Here is a 26,903-nt window from a genome sequence, read left to right as displayed (position 1 = left end):
ATGAGAACAATACCTGAACTTACTACTCTACATTCACATATTTACGCCTACAATATTCCAGGGGCTTTTTTAGTGTTCACTGACTGAACAGTTTTATGATTTTATAGGGCATAAACACTTAATCTTTGTCACTTCCAAACTTCTTCAAGTGTAGATCCTTGTTCTTGTGAAGTTATCGTTCTCTTTGTTTCATAGAAAAATAATCATTTCACAGACAGTAAAATCCTAAGCAGTGCTGACAAAGTCATGGTTGTTTGATGACTACAACACAGGCACCAGCCCTTCCAATATTTAAGGAAGCCATCTGCAGAAAAACAGACACAAATTAACTGAATAGGAAAAACCATGCAAAAGATTGCCAAACAGGAACAAGCCATGCAAAGATTGTCAAAGTGCTGTGTCAAAATTATTTTAAAATGGTCAAAGCTAATGGGAGTATAAATTGCTAAAAATAAACAAAATCCACATTATGCTACTATTGTAATTTAAAATTGCTTACTCACACCTGACATCTTTCATTTGAAAGTGTGAGAACAGAAAGCAGGAATTAATTTTAGAGTTGTCATCAATTTTGTGAACTACTGATATGCAAGGGGTTTCTCTATTCTGCAGACTGTGGATGATGCTTTAACTTTAGTCCTTGAGGCAAGGTGAAAACTACCAATACAGAAATGTATGGTTCCATTATTGCTAAACAGGTTCAAGAGTCCTTTAGAATAAGTTTGGAAATTTTAAACAGTATTCAAGACAACACAAGGATTAAAACCTTTAGGGGACTAAATCTTGCTGAAACTATCACAGTAGAGTCAGTTTATATGTATGGAACAACACATTGTAATTGGTGCAACTGTATAAATCACAACATTGTTTCAATTGTATAAATCACAACATTGTTTACACGTCTCCAAACTACCTGTCCAAGCATGTTTATTAATGGTTTTTAATGTGAACTGGTGGTTTTGCAAAAAGATAATCTTCCCAAATTAATTTCATATCTCCTACAGAACATCATAAAAATGCTCATCTCAGTAATTAATAGTAGATTAAAAAAGATGGCCTTCTGCACTAACTTTAAAGTATTTGTGTCTACATTTAAGCTTGTCAACAGAAGTTCCCCCTTGCAATCATAAAAAGAAATAGGGACTCTTGAGTATAATACATCTCACCTATTTTAAATGCTTATTTTAATGTAAGATCATGATTCAGAAGTATACACCTTTCTTGTACTAGGTTTAAAGAAAGCTAAGAATGGCTAATTCATACACATATGTGTGTAAATCTGTGTGGTTCACATGTGTATATATAAAATAAACTTCATAATTTTTTATAATTACCTGTGTCCACTCATTAGTTTGTGGATCATATGCTTCCATAGTGTTCAGGTATGATTGACCATCATAGCCACCTACTGCATATAATTTGTCACCAAGGAGACAAACACCAACAGCATCTCGAGGCATACTCAGTGGAGCCACCATTGTCCATGTATCAGTTTTTGGGTCATACCTGAGCAAAGAAAAATGAAACTGGGTATGTGGAGAGAAGACAAGCATCAATTCATGTTGATTTTCACCTGAATATAGGTTTGTTTTTTTTTTCCTGAGGGGGAAAAACTAAATTTTTAGTAGCCTATCCAAAAAAATTCTTTCTAACATCAAAAAGAAAAGATACAGATTTATTGTGTTCCAAATTCAACCCTCTAGATGTTGATTAGAAACTTTTGCTCAGCTGAACTTCTAGAATAAACTAAGATATTTGTAGGATAGTGTATCATCAAGAGGTCTGAGAAAGATATATGAGCAATATCTGAATGGATGGGTGCAAAATTTGTTTATATGTTATGTATACATTTAAAGTGGGGTAATTCTGCAGCACATCAAAAAGATTAGAAATATTATTTCTAAAATTAATTTTCACTATATTTTAATTTCTGAATTTATACTCAACAGTAAAAACCTTCCTATGTATTCTAATGCTCAACTGCATTAGAGTTAGTATCTCCTCCTGATATTTGCTCAAGTAGATAAAGTAATACTGGTTTTAAAACATAATCACCACTGAATTTTTAAAACTGAGTGTAAAAATCCTTCTGTATAGTGATGGTTATTTAAAATTTAAATATTAAACCTTTAAATATTTAACATAGGTTTTCATTGAGATATTCTTCAAAAAGGTAAAATTGTTTAATTTCAGAGTCATTCCATTGTAACTCTTTTGGACATGCATAAACCAGAAATTAATTATCTTTTGATAGTTTGTTACCAAGGATGACTGGAGTATTAGGTTACACTAGATACCTCATTTTTAGATGTCAAATATTACTAAAACAGAATAGTGTATCAGAGTATAATAAAATTAATTTCATCTGTCCTTAAGCAAGTCTATTTTGTAATAGAATCAGGTGATCAGTGGAGAAAATAAGCAGTTCCAGTCTCCAAATCCTTTAAACAGTCTGACTTTATTAATTTGCTTAAATGTGTAATTATTTTAGTAAGTCATATTATCAATAAGCAACTTGGAGGGATTCTGTTAGAAGTCCTACATATTTGAACAATATTTGAACAATGAAATGATATATATATATATAGTATACTGTATACTGTATACAAAAGCAATACTGTAGCATTGCTGTTTCAGTGCTTGCATTAGTATGTATATATATACACAAATATATATATATACTAACATATATAATAATAATATATACTAATACAAGCACTGAAACAGCAATGCTACAGGGTTTTGCTTGTAACAGCCTTTTGGTTCATAAATATAACTTTTAAATTGGACAATAAAAGAAGTGTCGGTAACCTTGTTCATATTGTTCTTGAGAGGTAAATACATTTTAAGAAAACAATCTACTTGTGTGCTAGCTGCTAATCCTGGCATTTGGGGGACTTCTCAGAAAATAAAATGTCAAATATCTAGATATATGGTATATTCCTAACTTTAGAGGAGAATACTGCAAAATATTGCTTGAGTATGTGGAAGGAAAATGAACATGTAACAAGCCAAAAAAAAAAAAAAAAGGATTTTTTTCAAAGACTGTGTGAGTTTTTCAATGACAGCATCATGTGCCTCTAGCTGAAACAGTTTCCCATCCAGTGAAATGCACCAGTGTGCATTGTATCTTTGCCTACCTAAAGCTAATATATGTTTAATAGACTCCTCCATACACTGCTCTTAAACTGCAAAGGTCAAGGTGAGGAGGTGCAAAAGTTAAAGCTGGAAAATAATGCAACTGACATCATCATTTGACCATTTTTTTCTTCTTCTTCTTCCAATAAACAGGTATGTAAGGCTAAAATGAATCCTTATAACTCAGTTCTGTCAGCAAAATAGAACTGCAAGAGAACTTGTTGGCTTTGTAACTGCCAGGAAAATACCTGAGATTTCTAACATCCTTTTTGCTGCTAAAAAACAACTGTATATGCCATCTTTATAATAACTAGTATGCCCTAGGCTGAGCAGGGTTATGATAAAAGCTTCTGAATGTGCAAAGAAATCAATTTTGAAATCAAGGTGAGATGAAGGGGAAAAAAACCATAGGTCAAATGACTATATTTTTAGCATCTGTCAAATTTTGAGTAACATTTGAAAAACTGCTTTTATGAAATCTGACAAAATATCTTGAAAATTTTATAATTCTTATGAAGAAAGTAGTTGTTTTGCCTTTTAAAAGGAATAGAAGGTTGCACTTTATCAACTTGTGAAGATGAGTGAGATGTAACTATTATTTTATTTCAGAATGCTTGAATCCAGAGGAAATCCTTTAAAATTTTATCACCCTTAGAAGAAAGTAAACTGGAATGCCTAACTACTATTGAGCAGTAGCATTAAGAAAACACGTATCTGCTGCCTCCACTATATTTTCATAATCTCAAAAGTAAATTTTAAAATATTATGTCTGGTTTGACAGTCTTCCAGGAGCAAACTGGTACTGGAATAAGCACATCCTACCAGGCTGCATCAGAATGACAATTGAAGCAGACTCATTCCTGAAGAAGAAGAGACTTAGTTAAAAAGCAGGCCTTCAATAGTTACGGAAAGAAAAACTTTCAGAGAGATATAAAATTACTCAGACTAATAGACCTCCTCATCACTTACTATTCTTTTTTTTTCCTAAGATATTGAGGGGCTTTTAGTTTTTGAAAATGATGCATTATTTTGGAATAAAAAAACAGACACACTAAATAACATTCCAGTCGTCTTATAAATTAATCAATCACTGGGAGGGCCATGAGAGTTTTTTCACATTTCAGTGGAATCCACCAGTTAATTCACATCCTCTCAATGTAAGTTAATACTCTTACAAGTTTTTGTTTGTTAGGCCCAACTTTTAGTCTCAAAGCTAACTATTGATGAAGTATGTCATCCACACCTTTTGATACCATGGAAAAAATATCTAGATGAGGGATACTATATATTGTCACTCTAATACTAGTACATAAAACAGCATAAGGATAGGTTTAGCTCACTTTTGCAGTCTCTCCTGAGAAGGACAAATGTGATAGAGTATGGTTCGTCATCAACACCAGAAGGGTTTTCTTCTCAGAAAATGAAAAATGAAATAAAAGATCCCTTCTGAGTACCAATAAGCAGAAGCAGTTGAAAATATCTCATTAAGTCCGTCACTAGTACTCTTAATATAAATTTATTTAATTGAAAATTCTTGTTATTGTTCCTTATAAATAGAGATCCACAAGCAAAGGCCCTGTAAGTACAGGCATCGTGGGATTTCCCTGATTAACTGTCCCTCTGTTGGAGATGAGAAGAATTTGGCAATGATTTTTGCTAACATACAGTAGAGATGGCAATGAGTCTAAGATTGAGCAAAATCATACGGATAACATAAGAAATTTTAACTTATAATTTTTCAATTAAATATTGAATATTAAGCTGGATTTAGAAGAAGAAATAACTGACATTTAATTAAGCCCTTCTGAAAAGAAATGATGAGATAAATCTTTCCCAGCTTATATGTTAAGATAAACCAATTACTTAAACATAACTACTTTAACTTTTGCAATCTCTACACATTTGGAGTGAATATTTTCCTTATTCTATTTTATTGCATTCAGAAACAGAAACAAAAAGTCAAACATTCATGGAAAAATTTGAAGAATGCCTTTAAACTGAGTGCTTTAATCACTTCATCTATGCTGTACTGCCCTACTAGATATTCTTGGATTTGTAGAAAATCTACTTGCAGAATTTGGGGTACTGTAATACAGTGTATCAGGCTTACATCACCACATTAGAAAGTGGCATTTTATTAAAGGAAGGAATCCATTGTGCTGTGAATATTCATCCCTTAAACAGTTCTTTATTTCTTCTTTGCTTAACTATGTTTTTGGAGTTAGAAAACATTCTAAACACAATTCAATTTTGTGTTATAAAATTATTTCAAGGAAAAATTTTTTTCTCTATAATTTTTAGTTTGTGACACTGCAATGCATAATATAGTTTCCTAAAATTACTTAAATGGGATATGAAAAGAGTGGATTTTTGTGTTTGTGGTAATATATAATAGTACTGTGAATAAAAAGGGATTACAATAAGTTTCAAAGAGATTGTCTTTCACACACCTTTATAGAATTTTTCAAGTAAGTACTAATTAGACATTTCTTGGGTTAAGAACACCTGCTTAAATTTACCATTACTAAGCTAATAAAATAATGTTATCAGATATTATTTTGTATTTAAAAAAATGCATGTATAATATGATACCTTTCCACGTAGTCCAGCAGTCGCGAACAGTGATTAGAAGCAGGAGCATCATGACCTCCAACTGCATAAAGAAAGCCATCACAGGTAGCCACTCCTACACCTCCTCTTCTCTTACACATAGGAGCACACATATTCCATTTATTTGTGTGAGGATCATAATATTCCATTGAACTCAAACATGAACTTCCATCCCGACCTCCAACCGAATATAACCTAAGAAAGTCCATGAAAATAAAAATGTTGATAAAACAAGAGCAGAAATAAAAACGAGTATCTGTTTTTTTATCTGTCATCAGAAAATAGAAAAAAAGAATACATAATATTTGAAATCATGTGAATTTCATATTGTGAAAAAACAGACGTTTTTAATATTATTGCCAAACTCATGTGTTATTTAGTGCTTTGTCTAGCTGAAGAGAAAGGAAGATATTTCTTTCTGCTAATGAATATTTTCATTCTTTCATTACTGTATATTCAGTCAAGAGCACCACAAATGCCATACAGGTTTGTCTCTATAGGTTTAAAAATCATGTAAGCAGGGTTGCTGCCTAAGCTCACCATCTATGAGATGGAAGTGGAAGTGCAAACATATAACTGGTAATCCAGACAAGGAAGAAATATCCAATCCATTTATTATAGTTCCTCTTTGTTTTCACTGTGCATCAAAGTATTAAGAGGTACAAACAATATGGAAAACAAGATCTGATATTCAACAAATTCCACAAAAAGATCTATCAATGGGAACACATTTTCAGCATGAATGTTACACTTAGAATATAGTAGAGTTAAAATATGAAATGTGTTGCAGATAGGACTATCATGTTCTGTTTTAAACATGGATTTTTAAAAATTAATACCTTAGTTTCAAGGTTCTTGCTTTCGCTGAAGAAAATTTTTACCCAAACTAACAGCAACATATCCACTTTGCAAGAAAATTATAACCCCCAAGCATGGTTTGTTGTTTTTCTTCATCAGAATGTTTTATGAGGATAGAGTTATGTTGGAAAGTCATGGACAACTTCTGAAGAGTATTTTAAACTTGAAATTATAAAAATGTGGTTTAACACAAAAGGTGTTGTGTTTGTAAGTATCTGCAGGTGCAAGAAACTTGTTTCATTCTACTGTTTATAATGGGTCCCAGGAGGAAATAGTTCTGATTGTTCTTTCCCCCTAATACCATGCTGCATTCATTCCGTATGAATCTTTTTGCAGTCAGTTGCCTTTTATATTGTGCCTGGAGATTAACTAATAGAAACACAGGCTATTTTAAAGTCCAACCACTAGGCAATTTTGAATGTGAAAGCTGTCTCTGTAAAGCAATTACTCATTTGGAAGCTTTTACTGTCCTAAGCACTCCATGAATTCAGAGCCATTTAAATGTGCATTTGCCATTACATTTCATTGGTATGGATGCTGATGAATAAGGAAGTGCTGTACAACCACTAAAAATGTCACTGAAGCCTGAGAACATTTTGGTAGTGCCTGACAGATATACCTGTGCTCTGACTAAAGCACCCTGGAGAATCCAGACTCCTCTGTGAGAGATACTAAAGCAAATACACTTTTTTACAACTATTTCTTTGGATCCAGACCTAACACATTTAACCTTATTTATGATTATCAGATATCTATAGATAAAATCAATATTAAAGCATCCAATTCTGTTAATCTGTGGATATCTACAGTGTCCAACTTGCTTTTACACTCAGAGAAGTCATCTGAGCCTAAAGAACAGCACTAAAATATTTAAACATGTGGCCAAAAACATTTACAGTAATATAAATGTAAATATAAACATTTACATATAGGTGTCTGCAAGGATCTTATCTTCATTTTCAAAGATGCGACTTGCTTCAGCTACCCATAGACAGTGATAAAACATTTTTTGTGGCATTTCAGGTATGTTGACATTTTTTCCAGGCTGAGAGATATGGAAAACAGTATAGTACAAAAAACAGTAGAAAAAAACCATGACTGCTGGCACCCTGAAGCCATTTAAATGTCAGTAGACAACTACATGTCAGTAAGTGAATTGATCCCCAAAAATACAAACCATTATTAAGATTTCTGAGATTATCAAATGTATTTCTAAGTAGATATTTGGACATGTAAACACTGAACACCATTTTAAAAATGCAAAGAAGCAGCACTTCTGCAGACTTCAATGCAAATAATCTTGTGTACCCCTAGACAAAATCCCCACCACTTTGATATTTCTTCTGGCATGAAAAGTTCTTATTTATTCCATTGTCTTTCAACTGAAATAAATCAATAAGCTGATATTTGCAAACTGAAAGTAAAACATACATTCTCATTCCTCTATTCCAACTAAGACTTGATGAGCTAAAAAAATATAGCTGAAGGCACTCTTGAGTTGCTGATAAAAAGATACCAAATGCTGTTCATAAGTAGCCGATAACGTGGGACCACCTAATCTGTTGCTAAAATGCTCTCAGCTATTCAGAACAAAATTCATTTTCAAAACCATATTTTGGAAATAACATTTGAGTGTTTGATTGTGTTTCTGTCTTTTTTCTCTAACAAATCATTAATATTTTTTTTTTAATTTCACAAGGGTAAAATAAAAATAGTTCAGACAAGAAAAAATTGGAAATGAAGTAATTGCTTTAAAGGTCTGGTTGTAGATGAGCTTGAACAATTCAGTCAGAAATTGCTTTCAGTCTTCAGTCAAATTTCCAAATCCATGTTCACAAAGGCCATAAATGAATGGGGAGCAGCTCTGCAACAAGCACTGAATATTCAGGATACTGTACAGCTATCTGAAACTTTTGAAATACTTATAATTAAAGCTATTTAGTAGTCTTTCTTCCTTTTTAGAGCTTAGGGTGTTATTTTATTAGATGACTTTAAAGTAAACATTTTTTCAGCTTTGTCTAGCTTGTCAAAAATTTGTAATAAAATTTCTATAGTGAAAAATATCATATATTTCTCTGAATTAGCTGAATTACTCTCCATGGTGTATCCCATAAAAATTAGAATTATTATAAAAACAATAATCATATATCCCTGCTTAGAGAGTGAGACCAGCAAGGAAAAGAAAGCATCCAGTACTGAGCACTTTTATCACAGTGAAAGTTCTGCCTGTGGAGATATAGATTTCTTTTCCTAAATAGTCTACATTTCAGCTGATTCAGACACTGCACAGATATGAAATTAGGCCAAGCTCAGCCTCTTCTGTCTTTTCAGGGTTTTGTCACTTCTTTTACTAAGATGGAGAGAGATTCCTGAACATTTCTATATATATAACTATATGTATAATTGGCTAGAAAAATGAAGTAGAGGTTTCAAAGTAGGAAACATTAGGAGAAATCATGACCAGATGGATCAAAAGCATTTATCTCAGTTCTGTCATTACAAACCTTTGATAACTACTCAGAAAAGCCAGTTTTAAATTCAGTTTGACAAGCCAACCTCAAAAGACCAGACTGCCTTTGATGTGAGGTGGGTATGGCTTGTGAAACCAGTTGAATCATGCCCTTGATGCATTTCTTAATGAGGTTTTCCCTTTCAAAATTCTTTCACTATGAATATCAAAGACCTTATCCAGTCTTTTGCTTAGGCCCCTTTGTACCCTTTCTGGCCTTTCAGTGTGTCTGAAAGAGCAGCAAAGAATTACTCTGACACAAAAGATATCTGCTTGGTAGAACTGAGGGACAGTAGTAATTTTCATCGGTGCTGGACTACTGTATTGCTGAATCAGTCCATACCTGGCCTAGGAATCAAGACTATATAGAGAGATATTTAACCATGCTGCCTTGATTATGCCAATGTAGTTCACTAGAAAAAGTTGAAAATACAAAAATTTTGTGAATGGAAAGCATTAATGACGTCTTATTTCTGTGTGTTCATTTGGAAGGGCATTTCATATATTTGTAATGCAGTAGGGAAATAAATTAAAAGTAGAATTTGACTCCCCAAAAATGGAAAAAAAATATAGTCATAGAGTCAGTTCCTGGAATTAAATCAGTAGTAACTACTGTTAAGTTAGATGGGGGTCCTGAGAACTTCATCTAATGGCTGGTGTTTCTGCCCATGAAAGGGGAGTTGGAACTAGATGATCTTTGAGATGCCTTCCAACCCAAGCCATTTGATGATTCTGTGGCATAAAATACTGATAGAAAAACACCTTTTGCATGGATAATATTGTTATAAAAAAGTTTGACTTCTACACCGGAAATTTTAGTTTTCTAATAGAAAAAACTTGTTTCAAGCAATTTTAATTGTAATCAGAATTATATGGGTTACCTTCTCTATACAAGACCCTTGACTCAATGCAGATTCCACCAGTTAAAAAACATTCTTGACTTTATCAGGCTATAAAGTAGCTAAGGCAAAATTGTCTTTGTAAATTAATCATTTACTACAGCATGCACATGAGGCCCTTAATTTGCTCCATTATTAAGACACATAGTGAATCTGCCATTAAATAAGAATTTTTAGTGAATCCATAGAATTACTTTGTGTTAGACTGAGATAATGTTTATGATACTAATTTTCTTTGTGAGTTTAATAATTTTAGACCATACAGTTGTTCCATTTTTTTGCCTCAGTTTCCATTTATTTATTGATTTTGACTAAAATATTTAAAAATATCTACACCTTTTTGTAGTTTCCACAGTTGAGGAAGAATAATTTCAATATGTGTTTCTTTTTCCCCATAGTGGGATACAGAATAATTGTTTTTCTGAAAAAAAAGTTTGATTTAAACCAGAAGTTATTAAACATAATATTTATAAAAGAGCAGCAGCATAAAAAATGTCATAAAAGGGGGAATTAAAATTAAGTTATAAAACTATTTATAGGTCAACATACATTTAGAATAAAACATAGTAAGAACAGAGACAACATTTTCAAGAAAAAAAATCTAAGGCTGGTAACTGGTGAGCTAGCCTTTGAAGTATGTTTGTTATTCTTCCCATTGCAAAACAGTTTCACAAAAATTGTTAATAATAGCTAATGCCTTCCTAAGACAAATTTGAGATACTGTCTGGTTAGGTAGATGATGTAGATGGAAGCAGAAATGTGACAGCATGAATTTTTTTGACAAGAAAAAGCACTGCTTTTAGCAGTAGGTATTTTAGCAGCATGCAAAATACCTACATCATACTTAATATACTGATTTGCCTGCAGTTAGTGAGAACAATGTGGGCAGAAAGCATGCTGTTTGAAACATTTCCTTTTCTCCTTACATGACAGTAACTATGTGTGCCAATCAAGGCATTTTTCTTAGTTTGAATGGATTAGTAAAAGAACAAGTGAATCACCAATAAGGCATAAGAGCAAAGAAAACCTCAAGCAACAAAAGCTATGAGAAAAAGATGGCACTGATGGGAAATATAGTAGTTTTGGTCATACTTTCTTGTCTTATTAGTTTGGCATGAAGTTTTGAAGTGTTACATCAGCCTTAAAAAACACAATTCAAGCATATTAATACTTCCTTTATTTAATACTTTTGAGCAGTTCCCTAGTCTTTGCTGAAGTATGAAAATTATCCATGCATTGCAATTATATGGCTGACTTGCAAAAAAGACTTAGTTCATTTAGCTTGTGATCTTCACAATGAACAAACCCTTCTCTTTTCAACAAACTCAACCAATAATGTAAGATTTATCTGAAGCTGGTCTACTGAGTCAAAAGAAATTTCATCTTACCCGAATATTAGTTATTAAGAAGTTAATCACGTTTCAAATTGGAAAAATAGGAAGTTAAGAGTGGAGATGGCTTGGCATTCTATTCTGCTGAATATAGTAGATATTTGGGAGCTGTTGTAAGGGCTGCTGCCCATAAAGATATTTAGTTGAGTATTAAATTAATATTTAGCTTTCTTTAATTTCAGTCAGATGTGCATATTTAAATATCATTCCAGATTCCACATATATGGAAATAAGAAAGTATGTGAGTACACATGATAACACACAGGAATGCACATGTGTACACATGTCTGTGTGTAGTCTAAGTTGAAGTCTACATTTGGTGTGGGGAGGATCTCCAGACTGCTCCAACTGCACTACACAAGGGCTTCCTTCCTGTCCCAGCATATAGGCACCAAGAACCATGTGAGACTGATTCAGATTCTCATAATTCATCACCCACTAAAGATAATAATGAAAAGCCAGACTTTAGTCATAATGAGAAATATGGGATATTAATGCCTTTTGCAGTCTTGACCACAAGAGAGAAAACAGTGATTGCTGACTATTTTTTTAAAAAAATCTCTGCTTAACTGTGGAAGCTGCGCTTTTGAAAAATAGGCAGTGAAATTTCCTAAGCATTATCCACACTGCTTCCTGCTGTCTAAACTGGTGTATATGTTACATTTAAAAGCTTTACTTAGATGCAGTGACACTACTGCATTTTTCTGCTACATATTAGGACTAAGTTAACGCACTATGTCTGTTTGGCCTGAAGTACCCATACATGTCCAAATGAATTCATACCATACTAGATCATATGCATATCTATGCAGAATTTATCATTCATTACAAAACTTACAGAATAAAAAATAATTATTTCTTATTACTTATTACTTATTTCTTATTTTTTCTTATTAAAAAACCTGAATGGCAGAACTTATCACAAATTACAGTCATTCCAGCTGTACAACAGTCAACAGCCAGCTAGTCTGAAGATTTTGCCGTGTGGGTGATGGATGAAGAAAAGGGCATAGTAGGGGCATACACACTAAAAATCGTAGATGTGCAGTAAACATTCAAAATAGAAATGTGGTCCAAGCATCTAGGACTGTGTCCACAGTATAGCCAGACAAAATAGGCTCATCAAGTTCCCACCCTGAAGATAAGCAAAGTTTTTAGCATCTGTTGTGTCTCCTACCAATCACTTAGTTTCTAAAGAGGAAGGCTTTCTAACTGCATATGCATCTGCTTTGGACCATAGGAAAAAGAGTGGCTTTACATTAAAGATTCATGATTTCACTTTTCTCTTATAAGAGTGACATCTAGTTTGTATCTTTTTAAGGCTAGCCTAGCCCCACAGATAGAAAAGTAGACCTGTGCAGAGTTTCTCTCTTTACAGGCTGGATGTAAAATAACAAGTTAAATCTTGCTTGAGAAAGGGAGAATATAAGGCATTTTGAATTAAATGGTACATTCAGTGAGCTGCATGAGACCCCCATGTAGGAAATATGGATTTATGTGCAAAAGCACAAGAGATCAGACCAGGGCACTGAATTAGTAATAAGCCTTAATGATTCTGCTAAGAGAAAATGCCACAGATAGTTCATTATATGATGCATGAAAGCCAAAGGAGCAGAACTGGAGGAGGCTGTAATCAGCCAAACAATCAAGTTTTGTAGGTAGTTATATGAATGTAATACATTCCTAATTCTCTCATGCCAAACACTGAACTACTATTAAGGACTTTGTGGAATTATTAACCTTTTTCTCTCCAAGGTCAGTTCAAAGCAATTATATTCCTAGTGAGTGACTAACTATAAGATGATTTTAAGAACCTTTCTTCTGCTCACACTATTTTGGTTTGAATTTTGCTATTTTTCTTAAAAATTAAGGTTCAACAGGCTAAACTTTCTGATAGTTGCTTTATAATAGTACATTATAATTGTAAGGGGAATATTAAATTAAAGTAACTGCTATTTACAGCAGACATAATATTGATCTAAATAACACAGGTTTCTTTCCAGTTTTTCTCATTAAATGACCTGAAAACAAAACATTCCACTGTACATATGCCAACATCTCTATTGGGTAGCTTTCTGTGTTTCCCATTCAAAATGAAACAGAGAATAGCTGGGAAAGCACTGCCAAAACAATAATCCAGTTTATGAAAATCCATTACTAAACAAATCCAATTATTGCAAAAGTGGTGGAACTGAATGAATACAACTGAATATAAATAGATAAATAATGATTAAAAAAATCTCAAAGCTACATAGTTATGAGTCTCTCTACCTAACTAGTAAAATTGAAAATGTAACAAATTAATTTGCATGGATGTGAAGGGAAAAATAATAAATATGAATATACAAATGCATTTTTGTAAAATAACAATTAGTATATTCTATCGGTACTTAAGCAGAATTAATAGAATGTGAAATCTGATCTAAATTCTATCTGCTGCAGTTAAGAGACAAAATTACCAATTGATAATAAATAATTACTTAAAGGACACAACCAGAAAAGCAGTGGTTTTCTTATGTTGGACTGTCCTTCAACAAAAACATGAAAAAAATATCAGTGTTTAAGGCAAACAGGAAAAAGGACAGAAACATAATTAATGGAGAGAGATGGGGCTTACCAAACAACTCTAATTTTAAATATGTTGGATTTGATTAAGAGGATATATTCTTAGGGGTTTGTTCCTGTAAAGGAAAATATCTCTGGGTCAGCTTATGCATCTTGCCTGTAGTATTGGCATTGCATTTTCCTGGTTAAGATAATCACCAGTGACAGGCACAGCAGCCTATGGAGGACACCACACTGCAGCAGGAGGTTATCTCTCAAAGGACTGTAGCCTGTGGAGAGCACATGATGGAGCAACGGAAATGTGTGAGGAAGGAGTGACAGAGAGAAACAATTATGATCTGACCACAACTCCCATTTCCCATCCCCCTGTACCAGCCAGGAGTGGGGCTGTAACGTTATACAAGACATAAACTGAGCCTGGGAAAGGGGGGAAGAAAGGTGGCATTTTAAAATTTGGGGTTGTTTCTTACTAGCCAGAATCTATTTTTATTACTAATAAATTGCATTAATTTTCCCCTAGTCAAGCCTATTTTGCCTGTGACAACAAATGGTAAGTGGTCAGATGGATATTAATCGGGAATAATATTTTTTTGCAGCTTTTCCCCTTGCTCTTTTACTTTCCTTCAGAGACAACAAACACTCACAAAACTTTTTCTTAAATAGAAGTAAAATATCATTTAAAAGAATACTTACCCCGCTGCATTTCTAAAAGTTAAGATTAAACAATTCCTTGCTTTTTGTCATCTATCATATACCAACAGTGTTGTGTGGTATTTAATAAAAACAACAGCAGCAGGGGGAAATATCAAGTTCACTATAGCACATATTTGAGGATGTGGCAATCAATAAAGTGCAGGACTCCTTTTCCTTGACTCCACAAGATGTTAGCATGAGATTGAACTACTTGCCAGTGTGTGTTAAAGTCATGATTTTCGACACTTTAGGCACTGCTGTGATGTTCTACCATTCAAAGTCAGCCCGTGGGTCCTATCAACAGCTGAGTATTTTATCCTTTGTAATACAGATTTACTGATATTCGCTAAAGGGATCAAGACTAAAGGGTCAGACTTTCTGCCATGAAAACTACAGTTGCTTCAAAAAATATTGATAATTGTGAACATACCCGTAGAAACTAAGGAATATTTTTTGTAATGGAGTCTTCGTGGACATATAATAGAGCAATATAGAAAAACTTCAGTTAGGGTAGTGACACAAAAATGTTTAGAATAACATAAATCTCTGTGATACAGAGAATGTCTTTGAGGAGTATGTATTCCTGATGAAAGTGCATAAAGTAAATTTCATTTTCACTTAGAGCTACACCATTAGCATAAAATATGTTCTGAAATTAAATTTAATTAGTGGAATGAGCAGTTCATGTATTAGAGTTTTTTAATAGAAGGATAATAAATAGCTATGGTATTAGCTATAAATTTGGAGTCATTTACATTTTAAGTTAATGAAAGTATTAGTATTTATTGGATTGAAGGTGCCAACCAGATTTTTTTGTTCTTCTTGAGTTTAAAATTAAGAAATTGAGAAAAGCTTGAAATAGTTGAGTGGCAATTTTTAAAAGTTTCTGGAAAATATAGACTTTTTCACACTTCTGGTTCCTTGGTGCTTCAAACTCATACTGTAGAAAAGTTCTATTGCTTCAGCACTATCTGCTGACAACTCTAGAAGGCTGGTCTTATATAGTATAATTTGCACACTAGTTACACACCACTTATGTGAGCCCCAAAGAAGATTCAAATAAGTCATCCCAACTTCTGACTCACTCTCTGCATATAAAATGACCATCCTCTACCAGTTATTTCAAATTGTAGATCGTCATCCCACATTTACCCATATCTATTGCTGATCTGAGGAAGTTCATGCACTCTTTCTTTTCCAATCTCTGCAAAGGGGTTGTTAACAGTAACAAGGCAGAAAGCATGATGCTGTTGCCATATCAGAATTATTGACCATATTTCATCCCAACAAATTCTTCAGTCATGGCAAGTCTTAGAACACCATTCTTCAGTCATGGCAAGTCTTAGAACACCTACCAAAATATGTTGAAAATTGATAAAGACATCAAGTTAAACATAAATAATTTTATATATAGTAAGGATAACACACTCCACTCTTGTGTTACTGTTTGACTATGAGAAACACATGAAGATGAAGGAGATGGACTCTCCACAGCCTCAGCATACATTGTTAGTGGTACCTAGAACCTATTGTTTACTTGGGAAAACAAAAATATTACTGAAAAGGAAAATTCTCAGATTCCAGCTTTTGGTGTTACATAAAAACACATAACATTGCCCTTTATATGAACAAATAAACAGGCATTTAGAATGTGATGAGAGGTTTGTGGACAAGATCTTATTGTCTCCGTATTACTTTTATTTCATCTCTACTTTCCCAGCTGAATTGCAGCTATTTTGTGCATTTGTTTCTTTGACAACTGTATCAGTTTTGTTTCTTTTCTTTGGTATGACATGCATTCTTGATAGTCATGGTACACATTATATGGCCTTTGCAATTTCACGTGAACTTCCTTCGATATGGATGACAAGGATTCCACACAGTAATACAAAATAAATATTTCCAATATTAATAAAACTTTATGTATTCTTCAATAGCACTTCCTTTTTTCCCCCCAGATTTCTTCTTCTGTTCTTTCTTCTGTGCTGACAACATACAAAGCTTTTTTCACCTCTTCTTTTACTTCTTAGCATTAATTTTGTTCAAACACAAGGCTTGTTAATTCACATATAAACTACTAAATATTCTATTTGTGTTGCTTCTTAAGGTCATCCAAATACTTCTGTATTCATGTGCCCAACATGAACCATATGATATTATTCCTTTTGGTGCCACTTTGAATGGTCTGGTAATTTAACTACCTTGCACTTGTTATAATCTTTTAACTCAGGACAGATCTGTAAAGAATTCCAGGGGTAATTGTGACGTCCTAGTTATTGCATAGAGTCCTTTTCTTCTTCAAATCCCTGTACTATTCACCTGTTTTTCATCTTAAGTATTTATTTCATATGTAGCACCACATAATTTCTGTTGAAATTCTAGTAAAATTAATTTGTCAGGTGTCTTTCTTTTATCTCAAAAAATACCTTTATCTTTTATCAGTTGGTCTAGCTTACAACTAAGAAGACATTTAAGAAAATGAATATTGCCTGTGTTCTTCATTGAAGCATAGTAACTATTGTATCCTATTACTCTGGGAAATCTGGAGGTAACAACCAGGTGACCTTTCTGTGGGGAGGGGAAGATACTGCATTAAGCCCTCCTGGGTGAAACAGTACTGCAACTTTGAAATGTCATAAGGCAATATGATTATAGAAAAGAACCCTGGCAAATGGACTAAGTCTAAAATTAAAAAAAAAAAAAAAAAAAAAAAAAAAAAAAAACCACAAAAAAACAAAAAAAAAAAAAAAAACAAAAAAAAACAAAACAAAAAAAAAAAAAAACAAAACAAAAAAAAAAAACTTCAGGTATTTTTCTGAATTTCCAAAAAAATCAGTAGGATCTTATTGCTTCAATAATTAAATATTTTTCAAATTAGATTATGATGTACATATTGACATAATCCTTTTCATGTTTTAGGAAATATGTTGATATAAGAATTTCAGTTTAAATTTTAAAATGTATTTCAGTGAAATAACATTCATTTCTGTGCACCCTGCTGTGCCAAATTCAGATAGTATTGTTTTCAATTTGTTTGAGCAGCAAAATAATTGATAATTTACTTGCATGGTCTACACAAGTGAGCTTCTGAAACACTTTAATACATCAGGAACTAATAAGAGGTTACTTACAAATCAATCTCTTCACTCAGAGCCTGATGAGATCAGAATACGAAAGCTTTAAGTTTTTTTATTTATTTCCATCTTAAGCTGATAGAAAAATACAGTTTTCATTTTTCTGCTTAAAATTAATTTAAATGGAAAACAAATTCAGCCAACCATAGGGCAATGGAAGATCACAAATGGAATAGTTTCTCACTTTAAAACACAAAAGAAGTGGCTATACTTTTTCAAGTCTTTTAAGAAGCTCATATTATAAATATTTTTATGTAGAGTGCCCAAAGCAATGTGAGAGATACACACACAGAATAGTTTGTAACTCTCTTACTTCAATAAGCACTTCACTTGTTTACTTATATAATTCACTGCAGAAGAAAGAAATAATAATGAATAACCAAGAAAAAACTCCTCAGAACTTCCATACTGAAATAATTTTTCCTTTGCTGAATGTTAAATCCAACATTTTGTTTCTCAATGAGATATCCATTTCCAATACCCTGAGGAATGCAGCACGTGTCAGTTGTGTGGAACAGCAATGTAGCAAGAATAGCACCGGAAAGTTGAAAGGTCCTTCCTTACATATGGTTTCAAGTTGCAGTTCTTGGCATATTGGATATTTTTTAAAGATGGGTACTCAGATAAAAAAAATAAAAATCAATGGCATACTTTTACTTTTTGCAGTGAGACCACTGCTTTTTTGTTTTCAATGGCGTCCTTCCTACCTTTCTGGGACACAGATAACATCCCTTTGAATTAAAAAGTGTTTGATATAAGTCATGCAAAATTCAGTTGAGTATCTACTAACTGGGAAGGATTGAATATATGGTCAGCTGTGCAAAAGAAACAAAGATGGAATATAGATGCATAATCATATGCTGCTCTTCATGACTTTAGACCATTATTTCCAGGGTTATTTGTCTAGATGTTGCTTCTGCTAGTCTGCAGCATGGCTTGTCCACCATTGAAACCAGTTTCTTGTAGAGTAACAGGCCTATTAAAGCAGCTTTGACCATTTGATCTACTCCAGAACATTTCAATGCCACTGCAACTTAATAAGGGAAAGCAATGACAATTAAGCTTCATTGGTTTTCCAAAGAAGTGTTTCAACTGTGTAAGCACACCCTACTCACTTGCCATTTAATGCTGCTACTCCAACAGTGCTTCTGGCAATTGACATACTTGCCACAAATGTCCACTGCTGACTTTGAGGGTCCCACCTCTCAACTGTGTTCAAATAACTCCAACCATCATGTCCTCCCACTGCATAAATAGGCCCTTCAAGCACTGTAACTCCTAAAATGGAGAAGAAAGTGAGAAAAGATAAAAGTATCTATCTACTACTCTATCAGTAGTAAAAAATAAAAAAGTTTTCCAAAACACAACCAACAAATGAACTTATATATTCAAAATGAAAATGGAAGTACCAATTTGAGATTTGATTAATTAAGAATCAACAAACAGGAATAAAATTAATGCCATTCCACATGGCTGTATGAAAAACAGGTCTTGTCAAACCAACTTAATTTCATTTCTTGAGAAGTGTGTTTGCTTCAGAGAATAACCTGTCAATGATGTGATCCTCTTAGATTTCTGTATTCCCTTTAGTTTCTCATAATCTGATAATGAATTAACTCTTTAGAATAGCAGTAAAGCACATAGCAAAGTAGGGACTGGATACCTGATAGATCTCTGATTATTGTCAGCTTAAGGGGGATTTCATTGAATGGAATTGCTTTTAAAGGGGTCAAAGTCTGTTTGCACCATTTTTGTCAATTATGTAGAAGAAAATAAACAATTCTTCACTAGCAGGAAGATTGATGGACTGGTACGGAATCAAAAAACACACTTGAAGGCTTAAGCAAGTAATTAGACTGAGAAATTTAAGCTGCTTCCTCAGTTCCACTCCATCAAAAAAGAAAAAAAACAAACAAACACACACCTTCACAGAAAAATAATGTTGGATATATGAGCACTCTTTTATCTACTGAAAAAAAAAATGTAACATGTGAAAACTGAAGTTGAACGTATTTCAATAAGAAACAATTTTTTGACTGTGAACGGTTTGAATCACCCAGTCAAAGGAATTGATGAATTCTCTATCTCACAGTCTCTTCAGTTAAGCTTAAAAGGCTCTGGAAGATAAGTTATAAGCTAAGCACCCGTTGTTACAAGACAGTGAGCTCAGTAATTCCATTCTATGATCCCAAATGACCATCACTCTGAAAAATCTCAGGCTAAATCCAGTCCTGTTTCTAAGTCAATGTCTTTTTTTTTTCCTCACTCCATTTCACACAATTTGAACTCATCAAAAAGTCAGAAAACAATAGATCATTAAAGTTTCATAGGATGACTTTGTTTTTTTTTGCAGAAAAGTCTAGCTTTAATTTTAAACAGTGTGACATTTCCACTTTCTGTATAATAATGTTTTGTTCCATTTCAGAAAAGTAATTAATTAAAAGCTTATTTTACTTTAAAACTATATTTATCAATGAGTTTGAATATGTTTCATCTAAGAATTCATAGAAAGTATTTCTGCACTTTGAGTGTTTATTTTCATTTGTCAATATTTTTTAACTTAAAAAAGAAAATAATTCAAAAACCCTACTAACCCTTAGAAAAATTTTCCTCCAAATGAAGGTTGAATCTTTTCTTTTTCTATAGAACTCCTTCTCCAATTGTTTTAATTGCCTTGCCTAGAAATTCTTTCTATTCAATCACATGTTCCAGTTATAATTTCTCCAGAATATTAAAGTGGATATTAAACTGAAGTCATGATCCATATAGCTCATTATCTTATCTCATATAATAGCAATATGTGGGAAGATGTGTCAGTGGTCACATAAAAATTATGGGATCATATGGTAATATATGTAGTTTGGAGGTGGTGTTTTGTTTATTCTAATGTTTAATATTTTAAAATATTCTTAAATCCTGAACAAAGTTGTTTACATTATAAAAAAAATTATGGTTCTCCTTAGCTTTTTCATCTATATACTCTTCATTACATGGAAAGTTAAATAGAAAATCAAGTTATTTTCTGGATAAAAACTGAATCATATTCAAAGGAAGCTCAGAGAGGTAAACGTTTTTATACACATACATGTACACATAATTGGTGTTGAGACAAACATGCAAATCCTCTCTAACCTTCACACATAAACAGTGTTGTATTGTTATACAGTGAATTTCACAAGGAATCTATGATGCGTATAAAAAACACATCAGTTTTGCAATTTCCAGGTTTTGCTTCCTCAGAAAACTTATTTGCGCTTTCACTAGGATATAGAGGCTTTTCCTCAATTACTCTTTTTATCTTATTCAGTATTTACATTTTTTTCAAGTCCTTCATAGTTGAGCTTTATTCTCATCTATTTCCTGCTGGAAATTAAGCCAGTACAATTATTTAATTCACTTTTTGTAGGAAATTTGATTTCCCCTTAATCAAAATACCATTCTTCCTGCATTTTCATGGATTTTTACTTTTTCTAAATGACAATGAAAACGGATAAGCTCATTGCAGTAATATAATGTTAATTTCTCTCTGCATTTCTTGTTACAAAGAGAGAAAAGTAACATTAAGTAACTCAGCTTTATACAGAAAATAGTCTTCAATGGCTTCTCTGTTCTTCTCATCAGAACTTTTCTGAGTTTATACAATGCAGATAGAAACCTGTGAGATGCACAGTTCCGTCTGATTTTTTTTCCCCATTGCAGAAACGAATATACTGCCCTCAGTAGTTTCTGGTGCCCTTTTGTGGAAGTTGCTGCACAAACTGTTGCATCTATTGGGTTGCATCTCTGTTACCTGTGTTTAGACCCATTCTATCTATGAAACCCCACATTTGACTCTTATGTTTTCTAAGAAGCCAGGTTGGCAATGTTCTAAGCTACACAGAAGTATTTTCTTTCCACATTAGGCAGTGCTTGAATCATATGTTTCAAAATATTCTAATGAGTAGTAATGATAATGTAATCACCTTATATACTTATTTATATCAGTAAGTATATAAATACACATTTTATATTAGAGAGACTGTGTCCTATATGAAGAATTCAATATTGAAGCATTGAATTCAAGCATTTGAATTCATTCTAAGCTTAGATGCCAGAATGTCTATGTGATTTTTATATCACACAAATGGACTAAAGGGTATTCCCAAAGGTATTGTTTGTAGCCTCCTTATCACACAAGATGGATTGCAGTACAACTCTTCTCTGACTGAAATTACTGAACAGTCCATGATAACAGCAAATGGCAACACCATAATCAAAATCTTAAGGGACACATTCCCCAAGATCACAAAGCAAAATATTTTCCAGTAAAATTGATGAAGCAAGACTATTCACTTTTCTGAATGTTCCAGGTCATTTGTTTTAACAGAAGAAAATAATTAAATTCATTGTAAGTACTCTGTGTTGAAATGTCAGAGTTCTAATACTATTAGCACACTGTAGAAGTCCTCCTCCTTAAAGAGCAAAGGTACTGAACTCTATATACCTTTTATTTTTTTAAATGGTGCAGCCAATTTCTGCTTGGTCTCTTGAGATAAGATTTTTCATATTTTTGTAGTTAAGATACTGAACAGTGTGTTAGAAGATCAGAGTTCATTTCAACTTCATGAGACAGGTTTTCGTGTTCATTGTGTATCCTAGAGTATACTGATGTCAGAGTACATAATTTTGTTCCCTGTCATCTCTGTCCACAAGATAACAAAGATCCACCTAGATTTACACTCAGAACGTAGATATTGAAAAAGCCCATGAATGGGCTTTTCCTGTTTCTAAATGAGAAAATAACTATTTCCAGCTGACACTTGAACTCTTATTTGTCATTAAGCAAATTGCACAGGCGAATAACGCTGTTTGCTCCTTCATGAGAATTTGCTAAGAGAAGGGAAAGGACAGAAGGCCCTCATATATTTTCTTCCTGTACATCATCTTCAACAATTTGGCAAAATCAGTTTAAGGCACAAGAAAAGAAAAAAATCCTCTTGAATTTAATTTTTCACATGATACTAGTGCTTTGTTGTTTTCTGACAAAAGTAATAATACATTCAGAAAGGGAGTATTTTACTATAAGAGAATTACATTGAATAACAAAAATTATTATTTATCTGAACAAAGAAACTGAAAATTGGTGGAATCAGATCTTACTTTTTTAATTTGTAGAAAATAATGATTCTGGCACTGAGGGAGTAATTTGTTCTACCATCTTTTGATGGATTACTTTCATTTACCTGATACTGTGAATAGTTTGGCTTTCCTAGTTCTCATATAGTTGCAGAGCTGAACCAGCTATGAACATCCCTTTTAAGAAAGGAAGCAACTTGTTTTCTTAAGAGGAGATATATTTTCAGCAATTTCTTGAGTAGTTAAGTGCAGTAAGTACAGTGCAGAGACAACTTAATGTTTTCCTGAACAAAAAAAGTACTTGGAAAATAATTCTTCTAAGCATTTTTACGTAGGAATTTATAAAAGCAAACAGTATTCTTTCTAAACTAAATGAGATCTAAAAAATTAATTGTCTAGTTTGCAATGGCAGGCATTTTCCTTTTGATTGCCTTCACAAAGCTATGCAGCAAAAACCCTATTATGCCTAATTAGGTGCTCAATCGGTACAGTTCCAATTATTTATACTTGAAGACTGGAATGGGATTTTAAATTGCTTTTCTGTAATGTTACAAAATAAAGGAGCACTGCCTATAATATTTTTAATTCTACAGTTCCTTATCTGCCTGATGGACCTAATTTTACAGAGTAAAATTTTTAAAAGTGCAATTTTTTCTAAAAAAAAATTGAAAATATAGTTTTATACCGACATTTGGATACAAAATGTCAAAGAAAAAAATATCTGTGGTGCTAGATTTATTGTAGTCTCTTCATTTTGATATTTGTAGTGATGTGAAATTTTAACTGGCAAGGAAATACTTGTATCCAACAAATAAGGACATTACCTTTCAAGAAGATAACAGACATACACTATATCATGACATTGAAGGTGAGAAGACAAATCAGTGTTTTGCTATCCAAGTATGAAATTTGATCAAATAACATCCAGATTTTATTCTACCCTTTTAAGCTCTGCATTTATTTAATGTCCAGGTAGAAGCACATTTTTAACAATCTCCTTTCTCACCCATACCCACAGAAGCATATTTATACAATTTTGTATTAATTGTAACTAATATTGCTGCTTTTCCTTACTCTGTTATTTCCGTCTTTAAGTCTTAAACTACTTTTCTTCCATAGTAGTGGTATCAAAGAAAGTAAAGTCCAATTTGATTTAAATTATGCATCATTAATTAAATGATGAATTAAATCTTATATTTAGTTCTTAAAGCCATACTATTAACTGAGTGGGAAATATAAATACTGTTCTTTGGATGCTGCATATACTACTGCCATAGGCCAATCTTGGAATTTAGAGTGTCCTTAATTGGAGAATTGGACCTGACCTACCTTCCTTAGAGAATATTCAGTGACTTAATGTTAAAATATCTATTCCTATGTAAATTCACAAGTATTAAGGCTCATTTAAAGAATTATAGCAATATCACTGTCCTCTTGGGCCAGAAGATATAACACTAACTTGCTAATATAATGCAAATTTATAGAAGAAAAGATCTGCCTGTTGACCCTTTATTTACATTCTGTTTTGTAGATAAGACACTAGGTTCTCAACTCTGCCACACTATTGTCCTGAGAACATGACTCAGAAATTATTATAATTGTTGCTGTTATGATTTGTAACTCTTTAGTGAATTGGGTCACGATCTACTACTTAGTAAATGTGCAAAGTACAAAAGGTACTTAATAATTCAGAAAAAAAGATCCCTCTAATGTTCCCCATGATAAGGAGGAAAATCCAAAGCAGAAATCTAATATACGTGCAAATCAATATTCCAGAGAAAATACTGTAAAACGTTAAGCCCTTATTGTAACCCACAGTGAAAGCAGTCATTTTTCCTGAGATTTCACATGGAAAAAATAACAATAATTTAACTACATAGAGGCACATAGTACTGGTCAATATTGCCTAAAAGAAAGATTCTAAAACTAATCTCTTAACTGCTTGCTTCTGGGGTAAAAAATACAAGTATATCAGAAGATTGCTGTGATTTGGTAAGCCAGTCTGTTGTGGAACTCTTCCACTCAATGTTTATGTGGAGATAGGTTTTGGCATTTTTGTTTGTTGGGTTTTTTGGGTTTTAGGGTTTTCTGTGCATAGGAATCACCACATAAAGATGGAGAACACACATCTTAACTATAGCATTGCTTTTACGACGTGTTGATGTACCCAGAAAGATTTACCATTGCAGAAAAATAAGATATTTACAATAGGAACTCAAGTTCAACTTTCATGGGACATGAATCCTTCTCAGCTGACCACAGCTGATCAAAATGATATTCCATAGTGTATGGCATCATACTCTGGAAATCTGGAGTATCACTGCCCAGCTCATTAGAATTTGGTCAGTATCATATATGTGACAGCATGAAGTGCTAGAATATTTTCAGTTGTCTGCATGCTCTAAGAAACTAGTATCTGGAAAAGTTTCCTTTACCCAGCTGTTTGGCACTGTAACAAGCATTATGCAAAATATTATTATATCATTCAAAATTATTTTATTTATAAATAGTTGCTCCATAATATTGGGAAATTAATTAGTCACAAATAATTACAGTTTTATCATCTTAATAGGGTATGACCTAATCTGTTGGTTTCGATGCTAATTCAGTTCTCTTCATTTTACTGACATTTCTTTTTTCCTGCCTTTTGTCTCTGGTCTCCAGGCTCATATATGCCCTGACATCCAGAATGGAATCTCAGATTCTCATGCATGTGTCTCTGCAGCTCTGTGCTTTTTAATCTCCATAGAGTGGTTTCTTTTGCATATAGACAACATACAAAAAATCTGGATTCATTACGCTGTAAAATTTAAAAAAAAAAAAAATCCAGACCTAGAACAAATTCCTACTTATTTTTTGTTGTATGCTAATGTAATATGTAAATTTGCCATTTTTGGTTCCTTAGTAGCCCAAGAATGGTGATACATAAAAAGGAGAAGCTATCATGCAAGATAGCAGAGAAAGAAGAACAAAGATCCCTTTTATCTTCTATATTTTTATAGTTTATTTTACAGTTACCATGGATGGGAGTGTTAAGACTATATCAAGCTTTTATTTATATTCCTAGTTTATTTTAATGGTTTCTACTCTTCTGGAATGCTTTCTGACAGATTGTAACTCCACAGACAAACATGTATTTATTAGGGCTTAAGCACTTTCTAAAATAATACCATTGCTTAACTGCCACAGCAAAAGTTTTTTAAATGGTAGATTAAAGTTCAGCTCTCACTGACTTCTAAATTATCTTTCAAACTAGGTCTAAAGAGGGGTATCATTCATCATTATATTTTTGGTATTGAGTAAGCAATAATCTATGCTATATTATGCTTCATGAAAAAGGTAAAACTGAGACAGTCTGTACAGTTAATAGGTTTGGTACTTTGCTGTGTATCTGTTCTACTCTGCTCATTAATCCTTTCTTCTACATAGACAATTAAGTTCAGAACAGAAATCAAAAAAGTGTATACAGAGTTGCTTCATAAAACTGCTGAATTTATAAACCAGAATCTGTTTTACATTTTTCACATTTTTGCTCTTTCAGTCTCTTTCGTCATTTCCTATATGGATTTTGATTTGGTCTTCCTGTTTGTCAGGTTTCACCTTTCCCATATTTAATTTTTCCCTTTCACCACCTTTCTGGTGTCTTATTGCTCTTTCATATTCCATTCTGTTTTATGGACTACTCAACAGGGATATTAGAATCACTATTACTTTAAATAATAGGTTTGGATCCCACAGTCTGCCCTTTCTTTTTTGTATTTTAGCACCACTTATTTCAAACACTGCCATTAAAAGAGCTTTCACTCATCTTCAATTGGCAGCTTTGAAATTGCCTGACATATGACTTCCTATACTATGGATTTTCACTACAAGGCCTGTCAATTTTATTTCCTCACTTCTACATGTATCAACTTCTATACATATGCTTCTATTGAAGATTATATGAATACAGGATAAAGTGAATTGTATTAGCTGGTTGTGGCCTTAGTTA

At 32.9% G+C, this 26,903-nt stretch overlaps 1 protein-coding gene across 2 annotated transcripts in view; it reads right to left on the bottom strand.

The window, feature by feature from the left end:
• Positions 1 to 244: 244 nt before the first annotated feature.
• KLHL1 (kelch like family member 1) overlaps positions 245 to 26,903 on the bottom strand; it is a 184,286-nt gene continuing 157,627 nt past the window's right edge. For both annotated transcript variants that reach the window (XM_053970469.1, XM_053970470.1), the window contains 4 exons: positions 18,913 to 19,075; positions 5,731 to 5,943; positions 1,335 to 1,506; positions 245 to 304 (listed from right to left, as the gene is read on the bottom strand). In XM_053970469.1, coding sequence (XP_053826444.1) covers positions 245 to 304; positions 1,335 to 1,506; positions 5,731 to 5,943; positions 18,913 to 19,075 — 608 coding nt within the window. The remainder of the gene's footprint in view (positions 305 to 1,334; positions 1,507 to 5,730; positions 5,944 to 18,912; positions 19,076 to 26,903) is intronic.

Source organism: Vidua macroura, chromosome 2 (assembly GCF_024509145.1).
Source record: "Vidua macroura isolate BioBank_ID:100142 chromosome 2, ASM2450914v1, whole genome shotgun sequence".
Taxonomy (NCBI): Eukaryota; Metazoa; Chordata; class Aves; order Passeriformes; family Viduidae; genus Vidua; species Vidua macroura.
This window is presented reverse-complemented; position numbering and strand designations above follow the sequence as displayed.